The sequence below is a fragment of the Centropristis striata genome, chromosome 1 (assembly GCF_030273125.1).
Source record: "Centropristis striata isolate RG_2023a ecotype Rhode Island chromosome 1, C.striata_1.0, whole genome shotgun sequence".
In the NCBI taxonomy this organism is placed as follows: Eukaryota; Metazoa; Chordata; class Actinopteri; order Perciformes; family Serranidae; genus Centropristis; species Centropristis striata.
The window spans coordinates 31,828,821-31,848,555 of record NC_081517.1 but is presented as its reverse complement, the minus strand read 5'-3'; the positions used below and the strand labels follow the sequence as shown (position 1 = coordinate 31,848,555).

The following is a 19,735-nucleotide window of genomic DNA, read 5'->3' as shown; positions in this document are numbered from 1 at the left end:
GCGTCAGCAAACTCCTAAAACCATTGATTGTATAAATAATATAAATATACTCTTTTTATGCAGTCTATGCCTAAAACAAACCTGATGATTACCTGAATAAAGAGCTCAACGTCGATTGTCTGTAACAACTAATCAAGAAAGAACACTTTTAAACACAAATGCGAACTACTTAATTCATGTGTTGAAAAAATATACCTTTGCATAGTAACAGTAAGTGTATTTTAGCCCAAATCTGACCTTAACAATCCATACATGAGTTTTTTTTTCATCTAACATAATTTATCCAACAGTAGAAAAAGGGAAATAATAACTGTAATAATAATATACGGTAGTGACCCTGACTTTTGAACAGGTAACTTGCGTCAATAATGTACTTTGGCCCTCATGGCTCCCACTACACTGTCAAAACAAGGATGGATCGGAAGTAGCATACTATGGCAAAAAGGAAACTACAGAAGTCAAAAGACACATCTGCAGTGTTAGGATTGAAACAGTCAGAGCAGACGGAAATGATACGACCACAGAAATGTATGTTTTTATATTCTGTCGCTGCTTTGGTTGTAGCAGTTTGCGTGGGGCCACTGACCGCTCAGACCTGTAAGTATCCAGGACTATTGACAAGTGAAAACTAACAGCAGGACAGTGCTTCGTGGCTAGTTTAGCAATGGCTAATAATTTAGCGTTAATCTAGAGCACAATTTCCCATCACTTCCATGGCATCATGTGTTTTAAATCGCCTTGAATCAATGTCGGCTGCTTTCATCAATCAAGTGGAAATTTACCATGACAGCTTTTTAGCGTTAATGTCTTCCTATAAATTAGCTCTGGGCTAACTGATTAAACCAAAACAGCATTAACATAAAGGGTCAGTTGACAGTACAAGAATGAGTCCCAGTCGTTTAAACTTCCCTCCTGGGGGTAGTTTACGGATTAATTTAGCATGTGACCAAGGCTCTGCAGACATAACTTCAGCCCTCTCACATGCTCTCCTCTTTCACCCAGCAACGTTAGCTGACTGGCTCTAGCTTGCATTTAACACTGCATAGTGTATTTATACTCTGGCTACCCGTCTGGCGACCACACACTCTGGTCCATAACGATAGCAGCGAACCAAAGGTTTGAGGTAAGTTACAGAAAGCTAGTTGCACAGCTGTAGCATCTACGAAAAGCAACGCCTTTACTGTGCTTTTCTCTCAATATGTCGGTCAACATGGAGTCAGGAGAGCTGGGATTATTTAACGCATGTGTCCTTGTTCTAAGCAGTGCTACAGCAAACATCATGCTATCTGTTTCTACTTATATAAACGCATCAGTGAACAGAGGCTTCACACGGGTGTGGTCCGCCACAGTGTAGGCTGTAGCATCTTAAATCTGCTAATTGATTTCGACTAATGTGTACATTATGTACTGCTGTTCTTTACTCCAGCTGCCCCCCAAAAACATACAGTGTTGAAGATGGATGAGGCATTCCTGACAGTCCACAATGAGCTGGACATTGGAGTGGCAGTGTACTGGATGTCAGAGAGATGCTATCAGGTAGTCTCTCTCTCTCTCTCTCTCTCTCTCTCTCTCTCTCTCTCTCTCTCTCTCTCTCTCTCTCTCTCACACACACACACACACACACCTGATTATTTTTTCCCTGCAGGTGATCCTGTGGTTATACTTGGTTTTCTGATCTGGACCCTTGTTTTTTTTTTTCTTTGTGTGCTAGTGTCTGTACCAACAGTTGGGGGTGGTCACTGCAGGGCAGAGTCCTGGTCAGCCCAGTTCAGTAGACTTTGCTGTGGGCACACAGCATGAAATTACACTACAGCTCAACAGCTCTACTGACAACCAGGAGCTCTGCACGTAAGTTAACACCAGAACTGGAACTATATTGGAGCATACAGTAAAAAAAAAATATTAATGTTATTGCCTTGAATTTAACTCTTAAATTCTCATTTACAGTACAGCTTTAAGTTTGGATTTAGCTTTACTAAACTGACCTAAATATTTGTATCTAACACAATTGAACATATTATAGGATTTAGAGAAACAGTAGTACACTGCAGTTCGCACACATTGACAAAATAATACAGCTGGGCTAATTATGATTCAATAAAAATATAATAACCATTATTAAGAAATGGTATATCAGTAGTTAATTAAACTTTGCCCAACAAATTCACCAGTGCAGACATAAAATTCCACTTCTTGCTCATTTTATCAAGTTGCAAGTATCAACAAGCTGTCTTGTTAATAAAACATTGTTGAAAGACGATGGACATTTATAAAAATTAAAGATTTATGGAATGACTTTGAGCAGATGTACATATATCAATCAGTATGGTTGGGTTGCTGCCTGGTATAGCTTGTCATTTTTAATCCTAGGGTCCCATTCCACTTCGGGGAGCACGGGAACTACTCTCTGTGGGTGAAGAATCTGAACAACTCCTCAATGGTCAACTGTTCCATAGTGACTGATGCAGACCCTGGCAACAGCTACATACGTAAGTGTCACACAAATAAATGCGTTCATAAACATGTATTACATTAAAATGATGCATGTCAAGCATTTGATGCTATATTCATCCCTGTCATGCTGAAGGCTACATGCAGCATGCTACATTTAAATAATGTTTTACTGTCTCTCTGCACAGCGATCCTGGTAGCTTTTCTGATCTTCGCTGGATTAGCCGTGGCATCTGCCATTGGAACAACAATATTAGGGTAAAGTCATTTTTTTGCTTTGTTCTTCTCTATTCATTCGGTGTGTGTGTTTCATACCAGTTGGAAAATCTACAGTCATGGAATAAAATCCACATATGATGTATTAAATTAGGATTTTATTAGATTTAGATCATTTTATTGAGATATTTATCACAGCGCTGTGGCACAAACCTCTCCTACTACTGCTGTTGTTGTTGTCTGAGTCTAGTAAGAATTATTTCTCAACTGTTCCATTGTTTCTTGTCCAGGCTTGATGTAGTGAGGGCTGTCCTCTTCCGAATAAGTGGTTCCATGGAGACAGAGAGGCTCATCAACTCTGTGAGTGTTGGTCCAGGGGATATTCTTAAGCCAAGATGGTGCTAAAACTATACTTAAATAAGTAACCAGACATCTTATCTTTTCTTAGGGAGTTTGTTCTAATGTTGTATGATAAAGCACTTTGCAAGTATATTGTGAAAAAAGTGACACAAATTGTATTTTTTATGATATAGCCTATTTTTATGAGGAAAGATGCATCACTTGGGACTGTTAACACAAAAAATAATTTAAGATATTAGTGGAGAGGTTTATAGGCTTTTTAGTGGGAAATCTATTCACCATAATGTGTGCACACTTCCAGCTGAACAGTGTTGATATCTCTCTCTTATTATTCAGGAACTTGGCTCCCCTGGCAGGCCCGTATCACTAGCTGCTGACAACATCCTCCCTCCACCACCGAGCCCCAGCAAAAGGCTGCGATCTCTGGACACATTCAGAGGGTAGGTCCCCCCCTCCTCCCCCTGCAGCTCACTTTCCACAAAGAAAGATATGAAGAGAATTACCACTTGGCCTGATCTGACTGTATCATGTGACTCTTAATGCAGCGTGAACTTTTGGCAGGCTGACACTGGAATCATGACTCATTAATGAGCCATGACTAATGATATTAACATAGATCTGGTGACTTGAAGTTGAACTATTTGTATCAAAGGACCAATTTCTCTGTGTTTTTGTGATATTTTAACTTTGATGCCTCTTTAAAACAAACAGGCCTGTGTAACTGTTTGGTATAATCTCACTGCTTGTTGCATTTTTCTCTATTTCCTCTCAGTATCTCCTTAGTCATCATGGTGTTTGTGAACTATGGAGGGGGACGATACTGGTTCTTTAGACATGAAAGCTGGAATGGTGAGCCCCGCCTGATTCTGTTGTTAACTCTGTCACCATGTCACAAATTATTCACAGATCTTTTTATTATTATATTGGTATTAAAGGTGATTTTGAAGCCGGTTTTCCATGCGTCTAATTACAGGTCTTACTGTTGCAGATCTAGTCTTCCCTTGGTAAGCTCAGTTTAAATTTACTGTCAGTTTCCCTCATGTCTTTTAACTGTTGGGAAATATCAGTACACTTGTGTTCACTATTTTATGTTTTGTGACTCTGTATTGAATCACTGAATCATTGTATCAATTTTAAATTATTAGTTTACATACAAAGGTTTGTAGCAGATAGACAAATACTACAACAGAAGTGCTATTATGTAGAATGTCACAGGGACTGTTAAAATGCAGATCCAACTTTGCTGATTGCAAAAAATGTGATCTTTTTATTACTCAGATTTAATGCATATGGTGGTGTGTTCTTACACTGGGAAAGTTTTCCTAAAATAAGATTAAAGAATCGCAATTTTGGTGTCGTATTGCCAGATTTTTTGAACAGCTTATTAGCTGACCCTATTCTGAAATTGGATGGTTACTTAAATACTCATTTCCATGTATTGAAAGTGTACAAGATCCATGAACTCTTATTCCAGTTACATTGTGGAATTTGTACACGAAATAAAGCTAATGCAAAACCTGCTTTATTGCTTTAACTAAGCTGTGTTTTCCCATGCTTCCTGTCTATTTGTGCTGGTAAAATGCATTTAAAAGTCCTTTTTTAAAATTATATTATTTACTTATTCTGTCAAATAATATTGAATGATGAATAAAGATTTGAATTTTCTTTGTGGCACTTGGATATTTAAAAAATGGGCTCAACACAAAAACGTCTATCTCTAAAAAGAAAATATAACAGAAGTGTAAACTTTTTCATCTTACACCTGTTTTTGTCTAATTTTCTCACACTCTTCTTCAACAGGTTTGTGTTCATAATGGGGACGTCCGTCGCCCTGTCAATCAACTCCCTTCTCCGCGCCGGCTCGACCCGCTGCTCACTGCTGAGGAAAATTGTGTGGAGGAGTGTGCAGCTCTTCCTCATCGGTGTCTTCATCATCAACCCAAACTACTGCCAGGGACCAAGTGAGTACAAACACACCTCTCTGATGCTGATAATACTCCATGTTCTTTGACACTGCTCCAAACTGTTTCTACCTTTCTTTGTTGGCTTCCTGCCTTCCTTTGTGCTCACACTCAACCCTCATCTGCTCCACAGTATCTTTTGAAAACCTGCGGATCCCCGGTGTGTTGCAGCGCCTGGCCTGGTCATATTTAGCTGTAGCCTGCCTGGATCTGTTGGTGGCTAGAGGCCATCTTGACATCCTTACAACGGTCAGTCAACTGCTCAATTATACCGTGATTTTTTTAACGTCTGTTTAGTGTTCAACTGGTGAAGTTGCCTTTTAAAAATTGCCATACAAAGAAGCATAAATACATTCTGATGTTCTGAATGTGATCTCTTTTCTACCTATCTATAATAAATGTATTTTGAAGAACAGCAAAACTGTCTGTGTTGTCCAGGAGGCTTGGTGGTCCCCTGGTCTTGACATCTTGCTATACTGGCCTGCCTGGCTGTGTGTGCTTCTCCTAGAAATCATCTGGCTATGCCTCACTTTCCTACTTCCTGTGCCAGATTGCCCAACGTGAGTAAATTCAGGAATCTTTTTTTTATCTGTTTTAAAAAAAACAACCTCAAACAACAAGGTCTTGCCCACTGTGAATAAAGTATTTTGATACTTTTTGCCAGATTTATAGAAGCATTTAGTCTGATCTGACATTACACTGTATCATGTACCTGCTTTATACAACCCCGATTCCAAAGAAGTCAGGGTACTGTTTGAAAACGTAAATAAAATAGAATCCATCAAATTCTGTGTATGTCTACAGAAACTAGTTAATCTGTTTGATTTTTAAATATCCTCTGTACAGTTTTCAATTGAATATATGTCAAAAAAATTTGCAAATGATTGCAATTTTTTTAAATTTCTGTTTTAGACAACGTCACAACTTTTTCTTAAATCAGGGTTGTAATTATGCAAATCTCACTTTTTACAATATGGGTCCTTTACATTAGAATTTATAAAATCCCTTAAAGTGTCATCGTTAGTTTCATATTTTCTATAAAACCCTGGCCTTGCACTTGATGTCCTTTATCCTACATTGTTAACACTGACTTCACTGACTCTTTGGACAGAGGCTATCTGGGACCAGGTGGGATTGGGGACATGGGCCTGTATGCAAACTGCACCGGTGGCGCGGCTGGTTTAATTGACCGATGGCTGCTTGGAGAAAGCCACATCTACCAGAACCCCTCGTCACGGGTCAGTAACCAGCAAAACAACCCCTAACATTCCAGGAGTAGTCACATTTAGTCTTTCTGTAACTCTGGATGTCAGATATCAGGTTTCTTTCCAAGACGCCCATGCAGAATTGCTAACGTTACAGGTGATGCAAGAGTAAACTTAACTATTTACAAAAATCCACTTCTGTTTCCATTTGAATTCAGGTGATTTATGCAACTCATATGCCATACGATCCAGAAGGTGTTCTTGGCAGCATCAACTCTGTCCTCATGGCTTTTCTTGGATTACAGGTTTGTAATGTGTATTTGTCTGGTACTCCTTCTCTCTTGGTTTTCTTCATTTTCCTGATCTCAAAATTGAGAATATTTGTAGCTTATTGAAACAACTAAACACAATCAAATGCAATTTTTATTTTTTTCAGGCAGGAAAAATCATCTTACACTACAGAGATGCCCACACAAGTATAATGTCAAGGTTTCTTATCTGGGGTCTGTTATTGGTGAGTACATGTAGCTGTTGTATCACATCTTAAGCTTCTATAAAATGTGCACACGTGTACAAGAAATGAGTCATTGTTCTGCTAAATAGCATCTTGGTTTCAATGTTTGAATTTTACTCCATGCATGTGTTTTATTTTGCTTTCCTGGGTGAATAATAAAGTCTCTTGTGACACACAGGGAGTCATCTCAGCAGTTCTGACCAAGTGTTCCACAGACCAGGGATTCATTCCTGTTAACAAGAACCTATGGTAAAGTTTGCTTTTTATGCACTTTCAGATGGAACGAGCTTTCCTCAGCAATTTCTTTTTAGCACAAGTTGACTGGATGAGGAAGTTGCTTTAAGGAATAGGCAGTTTAAAAAGCTTTAGGAGGCAGTCCTAGCTTGTGTTATTGTTGAAAATCACCTGATTCTTTTAGTACTTTAGTGCTTTAGGACTTTATTGTAGCTCTGATACTATTACTTGTTCTGTTGTTTGGTGTATTTTTTGAGGCTTGCTCAAATTTATGTCTTTATGGGCCAATGACAATATTGACCTGTTTTAAAAACACCGAGGTGGTCATCCATTGATCCATGCATGGATGGGATCACTGGCACAGTCAGGAGTTGTTAACCTTCAGTACAACACTGCAAATAAAGTGATTTTGTGGTGTGACATGAATGAAAGTTTGACAAGAGAAGGGAAATAATTCTCTAGAGAAATGAAAGCTCCCCAAACCCTCACATATATATCCTTAATTCATATTGCATTTGTCTGTTTTTTCACTTCCAGGTCTCTGTCCTATGTGACAACACTGGCCTGTTTTGCATATGTGCTGCTGGTACTGGTCTACTACACAGTGGATGTGAAGAAGTGGTGGTCAGGAGCACCTTTCTTCTATCCTGGTGAGTGTTGCACTGTATTGTCATATATATGTTCAGGATCAGTAGAGAATTTTACTAATAGGCATTAGGTTCATTGGGGTAATAATGTCACAAATGAGCAGTGGCCTAACACTTGTTTGTTTTGACTCTGACCTAATTTAGTCTTCTATTTCTCATTTCATTTAGTCTGGTATCAATAAACATGTTGCATCTTGGATGTAGTTCAATATCAGTACTTGTATTATTATTTGGTCTACACAATCACTGACGTGTATGACATCAACAATGGTGTGTTTGGGCCATTGAAGGTTAAAAAATAAATTAAATAATAAAATGATGGAGCCACAGGAGGGGGTAATATACAAAGAAAAAATCCAGAAAGTCTGAGATTAAAGTGATACATTTACAAGAAAAAAAAACTCACATTCATGAAAAAAAGAATATTCTCTGAGATTATACAGTAATAAAATTGTGAGAAAAATGTAGAAATTCTCTGAGATTAAAGTCACAAATCTTCTCTTTCTTGTCAAGAAAGCACATCTTTTCCCTTTGCATATTAGCCCAGAATCGTCATGTTATTCTAAGCGTCCAGGCTTTAAAGGGACATTGCCGTGAATTGGGTCTATTTAGAAAAAAAACTGATTTTGTTGAGGTGATAGTTCTGGTGCATCACCTACAACGCAATAGACAGATGCAAGACTTTGTGAGTGCTTGTCACAAATTTCCCACTTCAATGTCAGATAATATTCAAGTTGTTTTCTCTTGAATGTACGACTTAAGTCTTGAAATTCTTAATTAGTTTTCTCCAAATATTCCCCTCCTTCCCCGGCTCTGTAATTTATTTTTTAAAATCTACCCATCCATCTATCTATCCATTGTTAACTTCAATCTATAAGGGTAGAGATAAATTAGATATACCAAATAGGCCACTTTTAAATCCACTTTTCACTTTTGCTTCTGTGCATGCTTCCAGGTATGAACTCCATCCTCGTGTACGTGGGCCATGAAGTGTTTGAAGAGTACTTTCCCTTCCGCTGGCGCATGGCCAACACCCAATCCCACGCCGAGCACCTCACGCAGAACCTCGTGGCAACTTCCTGTTGGGTCTTCATCTCCTACATGCTCTACAGGAAAAAGATTTTCTGGAAAATTTAGAAGGGGAGCCTCTTAATGATAATGGGACATTCAGAGAACAATATCAGAGGACGTTGTTTACATCAGAATTGCTGGAGTTAGAAACTGAAAACATTTGGAAAACGGGAAACAAGAGACTTTTATTTTGTTAAAGCTATGGTGGTTCTCTGTCTCTGAACTTATGTGGGTTTCTTCTTACAAACAGCACTTTTTTAATTTCTTTTTAATTACAGTCACTACTTTGTGGACCATACATATTTAAAGACTTTTTCCAAAGACCTTCAGATATGAAGCAGCTGATGCCTGCCAAATATCTTAACTGACTCAGGAAGAACTAAGAATAGTTTGAGAATTCGAGAACTGGGAAGACTGACATTGTTAATCTGTTATTTGACCATGTTATAGACGCTGGTTTTCATTCCTCATCTTGTACCACAGACTACAGCAGCAGGGTGTTGTCGTGGTTTAACAAACCCTTGTTGACTTCCCCTTGGGAGAATCCCTGCTGCCATCTTAAGTTCTGTTGCATTACTCTGGAAACTGAAGTGGGGTTTTACGAGACTGACTTTTCAAGAGCAGAAAGAGAAATTGAATTATGTACCTTCAAGAGAAAAGGCTACCAATAATATAGAGTTAAGTATGTTAAAGTTTTCAAATATGAATGTTAAACATCTACACTTTATCATTCCTCAGCTGTCTTTTTTCCGTTTTGCAATCCTCTGCTCCCTGGCTCAGCAAGTGTCCTGACATATGATGCTGCGTGTTACCAAGCGCTGAGGGGAAGTGAAGGAGGACATGTCACATGACTATTGAAACCCACTGGAGGTCACTTTCTTTTGCATTTTGGCTAATGCAAAAGCATGCATAATATGTTTGAGTTTCTGATTAGGTTTTCAAAAGAATTCCCAGCACTGACCTTTCTTATTCGGTTACACATTCCCTCTTTTTATGTTCGCACTGGCACAATGACACAATTTGTGTTACATTTTTCAGGTGTTTTCTAGAAAGCAGAGATACTGTAAGTTGCCAATGTACAGTAGCTTAGTTACAAGATTTAGAAATATATATTTGATGTTTCAACATTAAACTGTTGCCATTACTCTCACAAAACTGTGTAAATGTGCCCCCTTCTATGATTGTAACTTAATATTACTTGTATTAACGCATTTTGCAAATTTATACATTTAATCTGTGGAATATCCAAATGCTGTGGGAGATTTTTGTTCATCTAGTACTGTCTAAATTGATGAAATTCATTGTGCCAAACTTTTATACATTTATTTTTTTATATTCACCATTTGACAATATCTTTATGTAATAAAACATATTCCAAAATATCATTGCTGCTCCTTGCATGGTGTGTTCACTTGTGTGTAAAAAAGGATGGGTTAAATGCAGAGGTTGAATTTCCCCATTGTGGGATTAATAAAAGTAATTAATCTTAATCTTAAAATGTATTTCTGATGGGCCTTCAAAGCAAGATATACAGAGGTTTCATTATAACCAGTGGTGGAATGTAATGAAGTACATTTACTCAAGTACTGTACTTAAGTACAATTTTGAGGTACTTCTACTTGAGTATTTCCACAAAAGTAACTTTATACTTCTACTTCACTAAATTTAAGAGGGAATATTGTACTTTTTTACTCCACTACATTTAGCTGTCAGCTTTAGTTACATTTCAGGTCAATGTTTAACAGAAAAGCATGATTATGTTTATGTTTAGCATGTTTATAAATTAAATCACATAACAGTATATTAATATATATAAGAGATAAAATGAGCCCTACATTGAAAACAGTACAACGCTGCCTACATAAATGCACCAAAAATAATAATCAAATAATATATTTAACAATCTGAGTGGGTCCATTTTGCATCACGAGTACTTTCACTTTTGATACTTTAAGTACATTTTGATGCTGTTACTTTTGTACTTTTACTGAAGTAAGTTTTGAATGCAGGACTTTTACTTGTAGTGGAGTAATTTCACAGTGTGGTATTAATACTTCTACTTAAGTAAGGGGTCTGAAAACCTCTTTCACCACTGATTATAACTAGTGATATAAAGGCGATGAATGATTTATCTAAGAATATATATTTCCAGTATTAGAGTTCACGTAACACTTATTTATCTTCAAGCTGTGTTTCCAGCTCTTCAACATAGAGAGGTGTAGTTTGCTTTATTGCTCAATAAGGCGTGGGAATCGAGTTACAGTGTGGGTGCCTGGTGAAGAAAAAAAAGCAAGTTGTGAGAGTGCCTCTACATCTCGCGATACTAGCGGCCGCTCTTCATTCATGTCTATTGTGAGAGTTTTTGCGTTCTCGCGTGACTTTGTAACTTTCCCACGCCTGTTGTTTTGGCGTCTGCCCTCTGCCCGTCGCCACTCCCTCCCCCTCTCCTCACCCCTGTGCCCCGTCACACCTCCCCCCTCTTTCTCTCCCTGCTTTTCCTTCCAGTCTGGTTCTTCTGTTGTGCCGTGGGCTCTGGTGGGGGGGCTGGGGGAGGGATCTCGCGATTGTTGGACTTTTTTTTTTTCCAGGGGGGGGAGTTATTTGGAAGATGGCGCCCGTTGTTACGGGGTAAGTGCTGAAATTCAAAGCATAATGATATTTTTAAAAAGTTTGTGTGGGGGTGAGTTGTTGGCAGTTAGTGGTGTTTTTGAGTGATGTTTTAGGTCCTTATCCTCACTAAGCTCAGCACAAACACACTGCTACTGTGTGGCTTGATGTGGGGACAGTTGTGCCAAACTATTCTTCGTAGTATCGAGTGGTTTCTCTGCCATTTGTTGAGTTGTCGTACGATATTGACTCTGTTTTATACCACTTAGAAACTTTTTTCTCATCAACAGCTTTGCTTTTTAACCCTTTTACTTGTTCCGTGTCTATTTCAGTTGTGTTTCAACAAGTTGAGCACAGCAACAATGTGATATCTTCACAAACTTCTCAGACTGCAACATTGTATATTAACGTCACAGCAGTTGCGTTAAAGAGTCAAAGCTGAGTTAAGCATCATCCTCAATACGAACTTATTAGTTTAATTTTTTTCCCCTCATATTAAAAAGTGAATGCACAGTTTATAGTGTTACTATTGTACTGTTAAATCTTAAATTTACGTTAGCATATTAGTGTAAATGTACATTATCACCATATAAAGTCTAAAATGAGCCTAAAAACAGATACAAACCTTTACTATCTATGTATCTGTGGTCGTCTTAACACTGATATGATAGTACGCGTGCCCCTGTGTTAGATGTCACTGGTGTTGTGCACTTTCTCCCTTAGTTTCAGTCAGCCTTGTTGTTTTTTTTCCTCTGCTTCATTACCCCAGTGCTAAAACCACAAGTAAACACTTGCACCCTGATGTTTTTGTTTTGCAGGAAGTTTGGTGAGCGACCTCAGCGTTTGACAAGGTACAGGGAAACACATGCACCCATGCCACCATTCAAACACATCAAAACATTTAGATCAATATGGAAATATAAGTGAAAACAACTTGATTAAAGTAGAACAATTTGTTCTGTCAGTGTTAACTTCTTTCCCCCCATTTCAGGGAGGCAATGAGGAATTACTTGAAGGACAAAGACGATCAAACGGTGCTCATATTGCATGCAAAAGTTGCACAGAAGTCGTATGGCAATGAAAAAAGGTTTGTGTGGGACTGTTTGAAGCTGCATATATTGAGTTTGATGGAGATATATCAACTGTTCAAGACTGTACTGTATGCATTTAACCTCTGCTTGTGTCAAATAGGTTTTTCTGCCCTCCACCATGTGTGTATCTGATGGGCAGTGGCTGGAAGAAGAAGTCAGAGAATATGGAGAAAGAGGGTTGTACAGAGCAGGAAGCTCAGCCATGTGCATTCATTGGGATAGGCAACAGTGAGCAAGAGATGCAGCAACTCAATCTGGAGGGGAAGGTGGGTCTTCATAAAGACCCAGTACTGCAGGGTTATCCTCTGTTCTTTCTGTGCTATAACTTTGTTCACACTACAGCTGATATTCTTGCATGTCCTCCTGTTTTTTCTCACAACACCAGTCCCACTAATGAGCTTTCAGGCGGAGACAAGAGGGAAGTGAAAGGGGGACAAACAAAACAACGCACACTCACACAAAAAACCCTAACCTGTATCTTTTCCTTGCGTTAGCACTTCTGCACAGCGAAGACACTTTACATCAGTGACTCAGACAAAAGGAAACACTTCATGCTGTCTGTGAAGATGCTGTACGGGAACAGTGCCAACATTGGCGTCTTCCTCAGCAAGAGGATCAAGGTCATCTCCAAACCCTCCAAGAAGAAACAGTCCTTGAAAAATGCAGATTGTGAGTTGCAGGATGTGTCAACACACATACACACTAGCTCATGGAAAGACAGCTGTATGGTTTCACAACACACTGACAATTATATCTCTTCCTTTACATTTTTCTGTGTCCCCAGTGTGCATAGCTTCTGGGACGAAGGTGGCGTTATTTAACCGTCTGCGTTCTCAAACAGTCAGCACCAGGTATCTCCATGTAGAGGGGGGAAATTTTCTTGCCAGTTCCCAACAGTGGGGAGCCTTCTTCATCCACCTCTGTAAGTCTTTATATGCGTTTCATTTTTATAAATTATTTTATCCTCTGTAGCCATTTATGGTTCCCATTTTTATTCATGTGTCTTACCTCTTTTTATGTGTCCCTTGAATATTTGTGATAACGGGGAGCATCTATTTAAAGTTAGAGAGAAAGTTATAGAAATTTACATTATTTTTGTGTGATTTTGTTTAGTGGATGATGAGGAGTCTGAAGGAGAGGAGTTTGCTGTGAGAGATGGCTACATTCACTATGGCCAGACTGTCAAATTGGTCTGTTCTGTTACTGGCATGGCCCTGCCCAGACTGGTATGTGTCTATTTAAATTCATATTTCAGTTGTCTGTGGTTTGTGAGAAAGAGGGCAGTCATACCACAGGGGTGTGTTAATGTGTTACTTTGGACAAATGCAAATTATTTGTTTCTGTGTAATTATGTTGTTTGTGTTTTTCTCAGGTTATTCGCAAAGTGGACAAGCAGGCTGCATTAATGGATGCAGATGACCCCGTGTCCCAGCTTCACAAGTGTGCCTTCTACCTGAAAGATACAGAGCGAATGTATCTCTGTCTCTCACAGGAGAGGATCATCCAGTTCCAGGTGCACGCACGCACTCATGCATGCATGCACGCACACACACACACACACACACACACATACAGGTTTGAGTAGGTGTTTTCTGTGTGATCTTTAATTCTACTTTTTGAATCTGGTTCTTGTAAATTATCAGTTCTAGTATTTTTTTTTTGGGTTAAATAACAACAACAAAAAAACAGATGGTTTTGATGAAAATTTTTATTTCTTAGATGAGAGGGTTGCTTGTTTATGTATTGCCAGTTAGTTTTTTTCCAGGATTCTCTTGATTACCATAGAAACGTGGCTCTTCTAGATGATATTAAATTGCTACAGGTTAAAGGGAAGTTTGGGGTTTTTTTTAAGTTGGATTGTATCAGGTACTTTTTTAGGTGGCAAAAAATCACATTAATGTTGTGGTAGTTTCAAATAATTCATCTTTGTTTCTGAGAAATCAAATTTGTCTCTCTGTGTTTTAAATACAATGACTCATTTTGCATTATTTATAGTCTATGCATTAAACTCAACTGCTGTTACTTTGAAAACTACCAGAGGTATAACTCAAGGACAGTAGTGAATTCATATGCTTTGTCTTTGGAGTTGGAAAACAAAACTCATCACCATCATTGCCAAATTAATTCAAAATGTACCTAGAATTCAAGCATAAATTGGTTTAAGTTGCTGGTTTTATAATCACTTGTCAGAGCAACACATTTTAATGCACCTTCAACTTTTCTCCAGATATTTTTTTAATGAAATTGTTCATCTTTTGTACTGATAATTCAACTGCTTCAGGCATGAATCCCATCCCGAGCATGGTCATTGCAAAACTATGAATCCCTTTACATTAGATCGATAGTGGACGTAAGATATTTTACCACTTTGCGACTCTAGACTCATTCAGTCAGATTTTGTTATGATCTGAAATGTGCCTCACTTTTTAAAATTTTGTAAATGACAAAAGCATCTTTAGTAAAAAGAAGAATGTCTATGCTGGTAATATGTTACCTCAGATTTTTCTATCAGCCACTTTTTTCCAAAAGTGTTATCATAAAGCTGGGATATTGCTGCTGTTTCTGCCTGTAGATGGAAGAATATTAACTTGTCTCTATACAGGCGGTATGTGTTGTGAAATTAGTACCCACAGGAGAGGTCTACCTTCTTTTCTTTAATGAGCATTCCAGGGCAAGAGCGGATTGTCGCCTTCTGATCCTGTCAGCGGCACACTCCTGGGAGCTGGCTCAAGTGTGTTTTCCCCTTTTGTTAGATATAGAAGTGGGAAGTGAAATTTTTTTTCTATGTTGTTGTTTTTTTTTCTCCAGGCCACACAGTGCTCCAAAGAGACTAACAAGGAGATTGTTAACGATGGGGCTTCCTGGACTATCATTAGCACTGACAAGGCAGAGTACACCTTTTATGAGGGTATGGGCCCCGTCCCCACACCGGTCACACCTGTCCCTGTGGTGGAAAGTCTGCAGGTATGCATGTAACCGTTTCTTATGAAAATATGCTTGTTATGTGTTCTATCAACAAACATGAGCGGCAGCTTAGTTACCAATTACTTCTTCTTATCGTCAGCTTGTAGGGACCATTTAAAGACATGTTTTTGTATGTCTGTTTTTAAGTTAAACGGGGGAGGAGATGTGGCTATGTTGGAGCTGACAGGGCAGAACTTCACCCCCAACCTCAGAGTGTGGTTCGGAGATGTGGAGGCTGACACCATGTACAGGTGAGTTTCTATATTTGTGTTTGAATTAGGGATGGGAAAAATTAATCGATGATTGATTGACCAAATTCTTAAAGACAGTTAATCATATGGAATTTTTAATCGATCTGTGTATTTTTTAATTTTAATTTTATCTATGACTGCGTATTACATCTTACTGAACTGAAACACGGCTGAGCGCTCAGTTCTGCCGCCGTACATGAATAAGCCAATGAGCTGAGAATTAAGTTGAATAACGCTACAGTTTACAAACTGAAAGTTGCAATAACAATTATAAAACACACAGAAATACAAGTATTAAATAGTGCAAATCTAGCTTACTGTATCAAACCTTGCTAGCATGAATTACTAGGTTTAATTTTATCAAAAAACTTATTTAAACACAAAACGCATTTAAATATGCATGAAAATAAACCTCATGCCTCTTCGAGGGCTAAAACATTGAACTTTTGATGTTATCTTTACAGTATAATCTCAGTTGAGTTAGTTTTGCGATCAACAGGAAGTCTCGTCCTTTCAAAATAAAACCGTCCGTTAACAAATCAGGCTTTTGCATAGTACTGTATATAAATCTTATTTTGCCCATGTATGCATGTTTTATACACGCTGCAGTATGTATAAAACATAGTGATTAATCGATTAATTGATTGTTAACATTCTAGATAATCGAGTTGGCAGGTTTCTTCCAAACGCCCATCCCTAGTGTGAATATTAATGTGTAATAGCTCATATACTTAGCTCATGTCTCATCGGTCTGTCCTCTTAGGTGTGGAGAGAGCGTCCTGTGTGTGGTGCCGGACATTTCTGCCTTCAGGGAGGGCTGGCGCTGGGTGAGACAGCCGGTTCAGGTCCCCGTCACGCTTGTGCGCAATGATGGAGTCATATACTCCACCGCCCTCACCTTCACCTACACCCCTGAACCGGGGCCCCGACCCCACTGCAGCGCCGCCGGGGCCATTCTGCGGACACATAGCACCTCCTCGTCATCACCTGCATCTTCATCTTCCCCTTCATCCTCGCTGGGCGGGCTCGGGGACGGCCACGGGGCTTACATTAGCAGTGACTCAGGCATGTCGTCCGGGGCGTCTACCATGTCGGTGCTGTCATAGTAATTCTTTTTCTGTTTGTTGTTTTTATACGTGTGCTTTGAGTGAATGACTGAGAAAATGTGTGCATGTACTTGTGAGCCAAAGAGGCTCATGGACCTGTGAAGAATTGCACACAGACTCAGAAACTCTTAATCAGAGAGCAACTGTGATCATCGGGAATGCTAAAGGCTAGGTCAAAGAGAATTCTTTGGGAGAACTGAACACTCTCTTTGGCTCCCTCTTCTGGTTTGTTGTGGACATGTCAAAAGCTCCACTTGAAGGACCTCAATGTTCAAGATCTTCACCGAAAGGAAGACGACTCCATCGAACTCTCACAAAGAGAGCATTTTGTTTTTTATATACCTGTGGGTTGGGAAGCTATTTTCATTATGCTCTCTTTCTACTGAGACTATGTTTTTACTGAAAAGCTTGTTGATTTGTTGTGTGCAAGGGAAAAAATGTTGTAAGAGTAACATAGTTTTTACGGACCAAGGAATATTATTATATTATTTTATTCATATTATATTTTATAAGCTTTTGTTGAGGTACATTTTTGACATTTTTGTTGTATAAAACTGCATAGTAAGTTCACTTATGTTACCAAATAGATTTTTTCATTTTGTTGAGTACTTTTTAAGGAGTTCTGTCTCAATCTTCTTGGTCACTGGGCTTAACCAATCAGTCCCAAAATGTTTACCCAACTTTTTTATATCAAAGATGACTTTTTTGATTGAGTGTAGTGTATGTGTGATCATTTGTAATACGCTAGGATCAGTGTATTCTGGGAGACCAAGGCCTGCGTTTTCTGATCAGTGTACTGTTTTTGCTTAAACTCAAATCTAAACATAATCAGTGCCTCCATTACCATGGCTGTGTACACACCATTGCTTCTTATAACACAGGGATTAAGCCTTTAAACAAATTTGCAGTACTAAGTTTGTATGTAAATTTCCACTAAGTGAAGGAACAAAGAAGGAAAGTCAAACAAATATCTGTGTGGTCATGTAAAGATTATTCTATGCACGTGCCATAGACATTTTGGAGGGGGCCTTAAGTTCAAAGAAGTTTAAAGGAGAGCTTTAACATCATTGCCTTGTAGCTCCTCACAGTCCACCTAAATTTAGCAAATTGATGCCTTGGGATTGTTAAATCTGTTTTGGTCAAATATGGCATCTGACTGTAAATGCAGTAGATCTTATCTGTGCTTTGGTTCTTAATCGATGAGGCGATGCCTAGTTTGTTCAATCTTGTCCAGCAGTGTGAACATAAAAATGTAACTTTCTTTTAACTGACTTACTAAACTAGTCAGGAATGATGACATGTTGTTGCCTTAAAAACCACTTCCCACAGTATTTGTCTGTTTTTTCTCACATAATGTCCTGATTACCTTCAGGCTTTTTGTATCATACTATATGTCATGTTTTAAAAGTTTCAAGTAAACGTGGCACGTTGACCATCTTACTGTTTTTCATGAGAATGATGTAAATCACTTAAAGGCACATTCGCTCCCTAATCAAAAATACATTGTTTTTTGTCCAACCTTTAGTTCTATTCATCAGTCTAGGGTCTCAGTGTTTTGATGTGAGTTGCTGAGTGATGGAGATGTCTGCCTTCTCTCAAATATAATGGAACTAGATGGCACTTTGCTTGTGGGAACTAAAATAAAAGGGTCATGCTTTCTGGGAAGAGACATTTCTGTTGAGTTTTTCAAATGTTTATTTGTCTTTTTGGTGCTTCAGAACCACAAGCCGAGTTCCGTTATATTCAGGAGAAGGCAGACATCTCTATGGCTGATATCTCCAACACTGGCCAAGTCACTAAAACCATCGATTCCTAAGTGGAACTACAGGTAGGAGGAAAATACGTATTTTTGATTTGGGGGTGTCTCTTCAGTACATGCACATGTTTTTTCAGCATGCCTAAAAAGTAAACTGTACAGTTGAGTATGTAAATCATAAAAATTCAGAGACACCTTTCTGTGGTAGCATCGCGTCACATCTAAACAAAATCTTTTTTTTTTTTTGGTGCACTCAAATTGATGCTTTTACTCTTCATTTGATTCAGTGCTTTATATCTATTGTTTGATCTTTGCTTGCTTGAGTTGTTGCGCAGCTCTGCACAAACTGCAAAAAATTTGATTTTTAATCTACTTTTAGTTTTATCTTTGTGTCTGCATTCACACCTGTGCCGTACTTTGATACTTTGGTCAGTAAAATCACTGTACTACACAATATCGACAAGGACAGCTGGGAGGATCATTAGTACTGTCATAAGGTCAACTGTGAACTAACATGTTCAATCAACTGCAACATGTTGTCATACTGGCAGCTGTATGAGCTATCCACAGCTCTCATGTATATAGAATAAGTGTCTTTCCTCTCATATCCTTCCTTTTGTTTTTCACTGCTCTTACCTAACATGATGACATCCCTCCATCTTTCCAGTTTGGTATGTTACTCTATAATAAATAAATAAATCTTCCAAGGTTCTTCAGTGAAAGGTCATGAATAAAAACAAGCTAAAGCTAAATGTGAAGGTGTTTTAATGGCTGTTTGTGTGAGTATTTCGATCACTTTTTAAAGGATGCAGCTGATTATGACACTCACACTGTCTATACCAATCTTTAAAATAATAATCTGGCCGTTGAAAGATTTTTTTTCTGTTCTTTATTTTCTTCATTACTCCTTTTATGCCAGCAAAAAAAAGATATCTTGACATAAAAATAACTGTTTTTAAGGATTTTTTCCCCCTAGTCCAACCGCAAATAAGTAACACAACATTCAGTCAGCGCAAAATTGATGCAAGACAAAAGATAAACATCTGCAATCTTAAATTTCGGACTCATGTTTGGCTAATATTTTGTTGCAGCTTTTTTCCCTCTCTTTTTTGCTGTTGCTTCTCTCATCATCAATAAGTGGAGCAGGAGCTGCAGGTGCATCTCAATAAATTAGAATATCAAGAAAATTTGTTTATGTCAGTAATTAAATTCAAAAAGTGGAAATAACACATTATATACAGTATATCCATTACACAGAATGAAAAATGTCATGTATTAATTTATTTAATTTCTTCTAATTA

At 38.3% G+C, this 19,735-nt stretch overlaps 2 protein-coding genes across 3 annotated transcripts; both read left to right on the top strand.

Moving 5' to 3' along the window:
- The first annotated feature begins 401 nt into the window (after positions 1-401).
- On the top strand, positions 402-10,041 carry hgsnat (heparan-alpha-glucosaminide N-acetyltransferase). 2 transcript variants are annotated; one of them, XM_059338498.1, is made up of 18 exons: positions 402-597; positions 1,427-1,536; positions 1,712-1,848; positions 2,371-2,489; positions 2,640-2,709; positions 2,958-3,027; positions 3,364-3,467; positions 3,800-3,876; positions 4,001-4,031; positions 4,828-4,988; positions 5,122-5,237; positions 5,427-5,548; positions 6,100-6,226; positions 6,412-6,498; positions 6,630-6,707; positions 6,886-6,956; positions 7,479-7,591; positions 8,544-10,041. In XM_059338498.1, exons 1-18 carry the CDS (start codon positions 435-437, stop codon positions 8,723-8,725), a joined length of 1,938 nt encoding a protein of 645 aa, XP_059194481.1. In that variant the 5' UTR covers positions 402-434; the 3' UTR covers positions 8,726-10,041. The 2 variants fall into 2 exon arrangements, with proteins under 2 accessions (XP_059194481.1, XP_059194489.1); XM_059338506.1 differs by lacking the exon at positions 402-597 and adding an exon at positions 925-1,123.
- Positions 10,042-11,236: 1,195 nt separating this feature from the next.
- On the top strand, positions 11,237-18,123 carry rbpja (recombination signal binding protein for immunoglobulin kappa J region a). Its single transcript, XM_059338487.1, has 11 exons — positions 11,237-11,287; positions 12,085-12,117; positions 12,258-12,353; positions 12,458-12,623; positions 12,852-13,026; positions 13,142-13,279; positions 13,471-13,583; positions 13,730-13,870; positions 15,166-15,321; positions 15,469-15,572; positions 16,336-18,123. The coding sequence occupies exons 1-11, from the start codon at positions 11,268-11,270 to the stop codon at positions 16,676-16,678; spliced, it is 1,485 nt and encodes a 494-aa protein (XP_059194470.1). The 5' UTR covers positions 11,237-11,267; the 3' UTR covers positions 16,679-18,123.
- The last annotated feature ends 1,612 nt before the right edge of the window (positions 18,124-19,735 follow it).

Coding starts and splice junctions, on each gene's coding strand:
- hgsnat (XM_059338498.1), top strand. CDS start 435: ATGGCAAAAAGGAAACTACAGAAGTCAAAAGACACATCTGCAGTGTTA. Junction 5,238..5,426: donor ATCTTGACATCCTTACAACG/GTCAGTCAACTG, acceptor TGTGTTGTCCAG/GAGGCTTGGTGGTCCCCTGG. Junction 6,708..6,885: donor TTATCTGGGGTCTGTTATTG/GTGAGTACATGT, acceptor TGTGACACACAG/GGAGTCATCTCAGCAGTTCT.
- rbpja (XM_059338487.1), top strand. CDS start 11,268: ATGGCGCCCGTTGTTACGGG. Junction 12,354..12,457: donor TCGTATGGCAATGAAAAAAG/GTTTGTGTGGGA, acceptor TGTGTCAAATAG/GTTTTTCTGCCCTCCACCAT. Junction 13,027..13,141: donor GTCCTTGAAAAATGCAGATT/GTGAGTTGCAGG, acceptor CTGTGTCCCCAG/TGTGCATAGCTTCTGGGACG.